This window comes from Sylvia atricapilla, chromosome 18 (assembly GCF_009819655.1).
Source record: "Sylvia atricapilla isolate bSylAtr1 chromosome 18, bSylAtr1.pri, whole genome shotgun sequence".
NCBI lineage: Eukaryota > Metazoa > Chordata > Aves > Passeriformes > Sylviidae > Sylvia > Sylvia atricapilla.
The window spans coordinates 3,202,370-3,211,842 of NC_089157.1; the positions used below are offsets into that span (position 1 = coordinate 3,202,370).

Consider the following 9,473-nt stretch of genomic DNA (forward strand, 5'->3'; position numbering starts at 1 on the left):
CGACACTGGGGAAGAGGCGCCCCCGCGCCGCCATGTTGAGGAAGGGCAGCGGGGGCGGCACGGAGGCAGCGCGGGCGCCGGGCGCACTTGTCCGCGCAATCCCGCGGCCGCCTCGGGAACCCACCGCCGCCGCTGCCCTTCCCGCGGCGGGTCCGCGCTCCGCGCTTGCTGCTCTCCTGACAGAGGCAGGCCGACCACGTGTCACTCGGTTTCCTCCATTCTCCGGAAAGCGGCCCACGGAGGCGCCCGCCCCGCCCCGCCGGGGCAGCGGCACGGGTGGGAGCGGCCCGGTTTAACCGCGGCCCCCGGGGGAGGCCGCGGCTTAGACGAGCGGCTCATCGCCATCAGCGCCTGCGGCGGCGCTCCGCGTGACGTCAAGCCGGGGGGAGGCGCCGATTGGTCGGCGCGGCTCGGCGCCAACCCGTGTCCGCCCGCAATTGGCCCATGGCGGAGCCGCGGCGGCAGCGCGCGCGGCGGTACCGGTTCGAGGAGGGTCCGGCGGCGCTGGCCGTGCGCGTGCCCGAGGTACCGGGGACAGCCGGGACACGGGGAACAGAGGGAACCTCCCGGGACCCCGGCACAGCGCCTCGCCCCGTGTCTTGCAGGTGCTGGACTCGCAGTACGGCATGTACGTGTGGCCCTGCGCCGTGGTCCTGGCCCAGTACCTGTGGGCGCACAGGCGGAGCCTGCCCGGCAAGCGAGTGCTGGAGGTACCGCCCGCTCCCCGCCCGGCGCCGCCTCTCGTGACCCGCGGGTCAGGCTCCGCCCGCGCTCTCCACCAACACGCTGTGGTTTCAGATCGGGGCCGGTGTGAGTCTCCCCGGCGTGGTGGCCGCCAAGTGCGGTGCCCAGGTGATCCTGTCGGACAGCGAGGAGCTGCCCCAATGCCTGCAGAGGTGCCGCAGCAGCTGCCTCATGAACCGCCTGCCCCACGTGCCCGTCCTTGGCCTCACCTGGGGCCGTCTGTCGCCAGAGCTGCTCTCTCTTGCTCCCATAGACATTATTTTAGGCTCAGATGTCTTTTTTGACCCCAAAGGTACGTTAATGCTCTTAAGGTATCTTTGGTTTATGACTGCAAGGAGTTCGTGTTCAAGCAGTGCTGGGAAGAGTGTTAATAGGTCAGGTGACACTGTGCTACTGACCTTGTTACTCTGGGGTAATTCTAGTTTAGAGCTGTCATAAATGCAGCTGAGGGTAAAGTAAATAAGTCCCTTCATGTTCATACAGATACACTGTGCTTGCATTGATTTGTAATTACCATTCCATAGAACCAGGCAGATTTATCCACACCTGCAATCCAGAGACTAACCCAGACTGCTTTATCTCCCTCAACTACACAGACTTCGAAGATATTTTAACTACAGTTTTCTTTTTGTTGGAGAAGAATCCACAGGCTCAATTCTGGACAACTTACCAAGTCCGAAGGTAAATTTTATATATTTCAAACTCCAATCTTAGCTTCTGTCTCAGCTGTGAAATGAACATTAACTGCTCTGTAGCACCACCACTCTGACTCAGAAAAGCTCTTATCGTGAGTCAAGCTGCTGTTTGCCCAGTAAACCTTGGAAGTAATAAAATTTGAAAATAATCCAAGAACCATCAGTTTGCTGTTAAATAGCAGACTGTTTCAAACCCAGCTGTGTTGTACTAGTTTGGTGACAGCCTGCTTGAGTTACTGTAGCAGTGATAACCGTGGGTTTCCTCCCCTCAGTGCTGACTGGTCTGTCGAGGCTCTGCTCTACAAATGGAACCTGAAGAGCATCCACATTCCCTTGCATTCCTTTGGTGCAGACAAAGAGCACTTGGCCAGCTCCTCTCTGCCAGGAAGACACACAATCGAAATGATGATCATCTCACTAGCACAGTCAGAGGGCACTTCAGTTTATTCCACTTTATATTGCAGTACAAGGTGATACTCAGCTGTTCACTGCAGCACAGAGCTGCAGAGAACAGTCCTGGTTACATCAAACCTCATGGATATTTTGGGGAAGCAGCAATTTTTAAAACATGCATTGTAAAAATAAAAAGCTGTTTGGTTTTCCAGCTATGGCTTTTGAGAAATTTGTGTTCCTCCCCCAAGTCCGTGAAATAGTTCAGAGCCTCAAATCCATCATGTGAGCCACTACACAACAGAGTTTAACCTGGAAATCCACAAGATCCAACCTAAATCCACAACTTCAGCTATGAAAAGGTAACTGCACACTTGAAATAAAAAACCAACCCCATAAGATCCCTTTCCCAGGACTGAGAATCCTTCCCAAAGAACCACATACAAAAGCCAGCCTATTGGTACACATAAGTGTATGGAGACTGTGCTAACCTGAAACATACAAACTCCTCAGTTTGTAGAAAAGTACTTTTAATCCTCAACAAAGCCATACTGCCAAGTGTTCAGATGTTTCCATTCCCATTTAACATACATGCATAAGATAAACAAGGCATTACAATAACCCTTGACACAGGATGTTTGAAGTTACAAGTCATTTGGTACCAAATCAAGAGAAATCATCACTGTAAATATCAGCCCCTGTCAAGCAGCAGCCTGGTGAGCCAGGACAAGCACACAGCAATGCAATTATTAGTACTGCTCAGTTTGGACCTCCCACAACACCATCCCAGGCCCTGGCTGGTTCTGTGTTTGTGGCCTGGTGTGTTACCACTTGCCACACAACATTGGGTTAGTAACAGTACTAATTAAAGTTTGCCCACAGTAATTTAAAAGCAACCCCAGTGGATAAAATTTATAAGCAGTAGAATGCATTCAGTTACTATACAGAAGTTAAACATTGACAGTATAATTGCAGAAATCTTTTCAAGCTAAAAATAAGCTGACCCAAGACATTAAGTTGAGAAAAGTTAACACAGAAAAAAATGTTTAATATGAACTACAGAGACAGTGGGTATAGTACAGAATGTCTTAAGCAAAAGATACACCAATCAGTACTTACAAAGGAATGAACCATTTCTTTGCTTAACATTACAATTCTCATATGTAAGTTCATATATGCAGGTTGGTAAGTTTTACCATTCTGGAAAAAATAAGGTGTGTATATCATCAGCTAGATGTGCTCACTGTATGCTCCATTTTTTTTACGCAAGGCCCGGGTGACTGGAAGTGCAGTTGTCAGGCATTTTAATTAACTGGACAGCCATTTGTTTCTGCACGACAAGGCATCGTTACACAGGAGCAATCAGGAGACAACAGGAAACAGCCAAGCACTCTGCACTGCAACACGCCACCTTAACAGCTAACCAGCATTACTCAACTGCTACACAACTGCGCCTAGTGCACAAAAATACATAAGAGAAGAGATTAGAATTGAGTCTGATAAAACAATCCTTGCAAATATCAACTGTCACCTGAAAAGATTTCTACCAATTTGAAATTTGAAGATGCTATTTTAAGTCAGTTATTCTTTCTTTTCAAAAAAAAAAAAAGCATTTACAGTAAGTTTCAAGTTGAAGTTTTGTGGAATCTTATTTAAGGAATTGAGATAAAATTGAGAGAACTTTTTGACAGTTAGCTATCAGCATATAATGGCTGCATGATTCTTCAGTATGAAACTGGAGGCAGCAAGTTACCATCGATTTTAATTTCCAATAGAAGTCAGCACTATATAAACAAAAATGAAGTTTTACCTCAAATATCCAAGCCAATAATGAAATCGGTAGTCGTTCACTTCACTAAATTACAAGAAATTTGAATAACAGCAACAAAATGGCACATAAAATGTAAAATCTGCCACTTGAGGCGCAACTTAAACAAGTAAAAAGTTAGACAAAATGTTACAAAATAACCTTTTCAACAGCTGGTTGCACGGCCAGGGTCTCTCCAACGGGCTGAAGACTCAAGCGATCTTTTCCCCCCAAAGGCGTCCTTTATCTGGGTTCTCATTTAGCTGAAGCATCTAGGTTTGAAGAGAGAAAAGTTCAGCCAGGTTTCTACCTTGTCTATTTTGGGTGTGGATGACTTCAGTGATACTTCTAGTTGTGTTTCAACTGGCTTCGCCTATTTAATTAAGTTTTAGGAATTTCCACAGTGTTCCACCTCCCCCCCGTGTGTGTTGCTTTACTTCAGAGGCCAAATGTAAAGTTCGGTCAAAATATTTAGTTACAAAGGAGAATAAGCACCAGGCTGTAGATCAAGCCACCATTAACTTCAATTCAGCCTGTTCACCACTCAATTATTCAGAGCTCTATAAAGTTACAAAACTAATACTTTTTCATACAGACTTAACTAAGCTCTAATTAGCATTCAAAACCGAAAATGTGACTAATTTTGCTACAATTATCTAACTCCAGAGCTAGCTCAGGCCCTTTCCTTTTAAAAAAATAGGACCAAACAGTTTGAAGGGTTAAAGACACACTATCCTTTCCCCACCCGGTGTATCCTTAGATGCCTCTTCAAGATGTCCACTTGAGGAAAAACTAGTTTCCGTGGTTTTCTCCTTGCAAGGAATTTGCCACCTTTTCTAGGACAGTTATTACCTCCAGTCAGTACAACGGCCACTGAACCGATCTTCCGTTCTAAAAGGATAGTGTATCTTTAACAGTGTAAGACAAACCTGCTCCAACACACGCCCACAGAAACTGGTCCCTGGAGGATCAGCCAAATCAGTTAAAATCTGCAATACTGGCCAATATTCTTTTAGCAAACAGGAGACCGCAGCTTTAAAGGGGAAAATGCAGATGTTGGATAAATACAGTAAGAAATAGTCATTTTCATCATAGGTTGCGTCTCATACAATATTTTATTAAAACCAAGGCATTAATCTTGCAATAAAACATTTTCTCTGTTTAAAAAAAAAATTCTCCGTAGAAAACCCTTCAGTAATTATTTCCCTAAATCAATAACCAAAAAACCACTGCTCAAGAAAAAAAAAACCAAAACCAACAACTAACAATGTGCCCCACTTGGTTCAGGCTATTAATGCTCCAAGAACTACCCAACACCCCACCTAAGTGCTCTAATAAATTAACATGCATCCTGTGCTGATCCCGAGGTACATTACCATGTTCCTAGGAAGATACAGCTCCTTCTTCTTCCGGAGACTTGGGAGGGCTCTTAGACCTGGATCTAGAGTTGGATTCCCTCTTTGAGGCAGGGGGAGGGCTTCTAGATCTAGACCGGGATCTTGACCTGGACCGGGATCTGGAGACAGATGAGGACTTTGACTTGGATCTCCTGGCAGATCTGGACTTGGAGGTGGAGCGAGACCGAGAGCGTGTGCGAGACCGGGATTTGGATCGACTGTAGCGGGACCGACTGCGGGACCTAGAGCGGCTCCTGCTTCTAGACCGGCTGCGACGGCGTCTTCTAGGGCTAAAACACACCAGGAAGGGAAAAAAAAATGGCGCGTTAAAAGTTGCTCACGGGTGACGCATGGACTGGAGCGAGTGCTGCGGGACAGGGAAGGCGGAACAGGACGCACGTGGGCCAGAGAAGGAGCGTTACGAGGGCGCCATTGTTCAGAGTGAGTGGCCGGGGGCTAAATCTACTATAGGGCGAAACCCTTCCAACTCCGAGAGAACGCACGTGCCTTTGCAAGTAAACCTCTAGCAGACCCCCCTTCCTCTTCCCAGCCCCGCCGCGAAACTCACTGGGAAAAAACCACAGAATGCCAGAACCGGTCCGGTTGGAAGGGGCAACAGTCCGTCATCCCGTCCAACCTCCTTGCTTAAGCCGGGTAGGCCTAGAGCACATGGCTCAATTCTGTTCAGCGACAAACACCTCACTACCTCTCTAGGCAACCAGCATGAAAACAAACGGGTCCCACTGCACAGGCGCGCAGCTCAGGTTCATCTCATTTACTGCCCAAACTCCGGTGCCGGCTCCGCGGCGCTCACCTGCGGCTGCGGCGGCCGTAGCCGCTGCTGCTGTAGCGGCGGGGCGGCGGCCCGCGGCGGCTGTGGTGCGAGTCGGGCGGGCGGCCGTAGCGGGCCATCTGCACGCGGAGCTCCCGGCCGTCCAGCACCGCCCCGTCCATCGCGTCCATCGCGTCCTCCGCGTCCCGCTTGTCGTGGAAGCGCACGAAGGCGAAGCCGCGGCTCTCCTTAGTGTAGCGGTCCCGGGGGATGTAGACGTCGCCCACGCGGCCGTACTTCTCAAAGACCCTCCGGAGAGTGTCCGGGGAGGTGCGGTAGGTCAGGTTGTCCACCTTGAGGGACGTCATGCCCTCCACATCGGGCGGCGGGCGGCCGTAGCTCATGGTGAGCAGGAGCCCCTGAGGGGCGGCGGCGGCCGAAGAGAATAAACCTGAGGGGTTGAAGGGAGTCAGCGGCCGGCGCGGCCCTGAGGGCGACGCGCCTCACACCGCAGGGCAAGTCCAAAACGGAGGAGAGGTACGGCGGATAGGGGAAAGCCGCGGAGTCCGCAGGGAGCAGCACCCACCTCAGGGTCCGAGGGGCGGCCCGAGGCCGGAGCGAAGCGCCAGGAGCAGCCGCCCCGTCCCGCCGCGACGAGGAAATGAGGGGGAACCGCCCGCGCGCGCGGCTTAACGCCACAAAATGGCCGCCGGCGCCCCGGAAGGGAATGCGGCACCGCCCCGCCCGCGGCGCCGCGGGAACGACCCCCGGTCCCCTTTTCCTACTTTCCCCCGAGGTGGTGCCGGAGGAAGTGCGGGGAATCCTCCTCTAAATTAACGATTCGCCCTCCGGTTGGAAAGTGGCTGTTAAAACGTCGCCGCCGTGACCCGGAAGAGCTCGGTGGAGGCGGGGAAATTTTTGAACAATGTGTGTTGAAAACTGTAAAAAAACCCTCAAGCATTAGCAATAACAATTAAAAAAAAAAAAAAGAAATGAGGGCAGAGCAATGTGTGGGGGAGAGGGCGAGGGGCGACAAACTCCCGCCGCGGAGAAAAAAAGCGATGGTGAAGCGAGTCGCTTGTGGCGCGGGCGGGCGGCACGGTTTAAAATGGCGGACGCGGCGGGGGGAGCCGTGAGGGGAGCGGGTCTGTGAGGGGCGCGGGTCTGTGAGGGGCGCGGGTCTGTGAGGGGCGCGGGTCTGTGAGGGGCGCGGGTCTGTGAGGGGAGCGGGTCTGTGAGGGCAGCGGGTCTGTGAGGGGAGCGGGTCTGTGAGGGGAGCGGGTCTGTGAGGGGAGCGGGTCTGTGAGGGCAGCGGGTCTGTGAGGGGAGCGGGTCTGTGAGGGGCGCGGGTCTGTGAGGGGCGCGGGTCTGTGAGGGGCGCGGGTCTGTGAGGGGAGCGGGTCTGTGAGGGCAGCGGGTCTGTGAGGGGAGCGGGTCTGTGAGGGGAGCGGGTCTGTGAGGGGAGCGGGTCTGTGAGGGGAGCGGGTCTGTGAGGGGAACGGGTCTGTGAGGGGCGCGGGTCTGTGAGGGCAGCGGCGCTCGGCCCGGATTCTGTGAGACCGCTTCTCCCGGAGCAGCTGCGGGGGGACCTCGGCGCCTTTCCTGCCCGCGCTCCGCTGTGAGCCTGTGGCGGCTGTGAGGGGCCGGGCAGCCCGGAGCGGGCTCTCCTCCATCCCTGCGGGCAGCCGTGCCCGGGGAAGCCGCCTCGGCCCCGCCAGCTCTGCGTGTGCCACGGTGGGTCCCCGCCGCCTCCTCGGTGCCTGGGAGAGCTGAGCAAGAAAATATTAAAATCATCCTCACAGCGGCCCCCTGTGCGAGTTCGTGCTGCGGCAGGAACGTGGGAGAAGATTTGCTGAGCTCTTGTGTAAGGGTGACAAGCGACTTCTCAGAGTCCCAGGGAATTCTCTGAAAGCTTTTCCCCCACCCCAAAAGTTGCTGCTCTGTTACCTCAGGCACTAATAAATGCCCAAACTCGTGAACTGTAATACCTAGTTCTCATCTCAAAACAATGTTAAAAGTTTCTACGCAGCTGTTCCGTAACACTGTGTTTAAAAGAGAATAGAAATTGGACTATTTTCTACTGATCTGTTTAATCCAATGGGAGTATAGATATGAAAAATTATTTCAGTATTAGAATCTGAATTCTTAGTTTTACTATAATTGTGTTTAACTTTTTTTCTTTTTTTTTTCTTTTTTTTTCTTTTTTTTTTTTTCTTTTTTTCGCTGAAGATGTATAAAAATAAGCATGGATACAAATCTAGAAGCAACAGTTTGTTTCCTGCTACAAATGACTTCATAAATCAAATAAGCTGGTATTGGTTTGACATTTTGTATTGCTTCATGTTCATTCCATTTCTTCACCGCAGAATTTTGATTAAAAAAACTCAGTGTTTCATCTGCTGAAACCCTTTTTCAAAGGAGAAATTTGAAGTTTATCTGTACAATGATTTCCCTAAAATGACAGAGAAAGTTTCCTATTCCCCTTTTTCCTGGTTTCAGTCACTTCAAGACGTTGCTGCTGTTGCCAAAGGAGTTGTTCCGGCCCATCAGCCCAGTCTGCTGTGCAGCAGGGTGGGAGCTCATACTGGCACAAGGGAGAAAAAATGTAAATGGGACACTATTCCTAGAGGATCTTAAAATTCTCCTACGACAAATTAATAATATTAAAAAGTAAGAAGAGAGCTTTTCTTGTGTTAAGACTCCTCACCTTGATATTTTAATTGCGTCTTTGTAAAGCAGCCACTGAATAATCACACTGACTTTCCTTCACAAGTGAAAATTACTTGCTGTTTCGAGATTAAAAGAATCCCACAGTTTGGGAATTAAAAAAATGTCGCTGTTAGGGACACGAAAGAACAAGCAGGCAGCAGAAAGGTCAGCAGGAAAGCTCTCTACTTTGTTTTCTCTGACTCTATATATACAGTTTTACAAGCAGGCCAAAGATTGGCTTACACAGGTAGCTACCTCTCCGACCTCGTTGGTGAACATCACCATCAATCATCTTTCTCGTCCCAGAGGAGAAATATGTGAGTAAAGAGATAAATTCTCAATATATACATAGTTTACTTGAGGCTGCGAGAGTACAAAATGCAAACAGTGAAATGCAGGCAAACTTGAGGCAACAAAAAACCACGTAATACATGTATTGAATATATGTAATTATAGCTGGAGTGCGGATTTTATTTCACAGAACTATAGGGTGGGTCGGGTTGGAAAGGACCACAGTGGGGTTATCTGGTCCCACATCCCTGCTCTAGCAGGGTCATCCTAGAGAGCACATGGAACATAATTGTGTCCAGATGGCTCTGGAACATCTCCAGTGAGGGAGACTCCGCACCCTCTCTGGACAATCTGTTCAGGACTTGGTCACTGGGCAGGGGAGAAGTTCTGCCTCATGTCCAGGTGGAATTTCTTGGGCATCACTTTGTGTCCGTGGCCTCTGGTGCCATTGCTGGGCCCTCTGGAGCAGAGCCTGGGCCCTGCTCTGCCCCTTCCCTGCAGACAGGGACAGAAAGGGAAGAGGGCCCCTCTCAGCCCCAGCACCCCCAGCCTTTCCCCAGGACAGAGATGGTGCCGTCCCCTGATTCTGTTTGTGTCCCTCCACGGGACCCGCTCCAGGAGCCCCGTGTCTCTCCCATCCCGAGGAGCCCAGAACTGGACCCTGCTCC

At 50.8% G+C, this 9,473-nt stretch overlaps 2 protein-coding genes across 10 annotated transcripts; one reads left to right on the forward strand and one right to left on the reverse strand.

The window, feature by feature from the left end:
- Positions 1-40: 40 nt before the first annotated feature.
- Positions 41-2,043, forward strand: METTL23 (methyltransferase 23, arginine). Of its 2 annotated transcripts, none has more exons than XM_066332066.1 (5): positions 41-525; positions 606-710; positions 799-1,036; positions 1,269-1,425; positions 1,712-2,043. In XM_066332066.1, exons 1-5 carry the CDS (start codon positions 445-447, stop codon positions 1,911-1,913), a joined length of 783 nt encoding a protein of 260 aa, XP_066188163.1. In that variant the 5' UTR covers positions 41-444; the 3' UTR covers positions 1,914-2,043. The 2 variants fall into 2 exon arrangements, with proteins under 2 accessions (XP_066188163.1, XP_066188164.1); XM_066332067.1 differs by having other exon boundaries at positions 1,341-1,425.
- Positions 2,044-2,342: 299 nt separating this feature from the next.
- SRSF2 (serine and arginine rich splicing factor 2) lies at positions 2,343-6,707 on the reverse strand. 8 transcript variants are annotated; one of them, XR_010744999.1, is made up of 5 exons: positions 6,392-6,707; positions 5,848-6,256; positions 5,013-5,323; positions 4,566-4,669; positions 2,343-3,908 (listed from the first exon to the last, which is right to left on the reverse strand). XR_010744999.1 is itself a non-coding variant. In XM_066332069.1 (4 exons), the coding sequence occupies exons 2-3, from the start codon at positions 6,207-6,209 to the stop codon at positions 5,020-5,022; spliced, it is 666 nt and encodes a 221-aa protein (XP_066188166.1). In that variant the 5' UTR covers positions 6,210-6,256; positions 6,392-6,707; the 3' UTR covers positions 2,343-4,669; positions 5,013-5,019. The 8 variants fall into 8 exon arrangements, 3 of the variants coding, with proteins under 3 accessions (XP_066188166.1, XP_066188167.1, XP_066188165.1); XR_010745001.1 differs by having other exon boundaries at positions 2,343-3,283; positions 3,799-3,908; positions 4,566-5,323; positions 6,392-6,705; XR_010745002.1 differs by lacking the exon at positions 4,566-4,669 and having other exon boundaries at positions 2,343-3,283; positions 3,799-3,908; positions 6,392-6,702.
- Between the last annotated feature and the right edge of the window lie 2,766 nt (positions 6,708-9,473).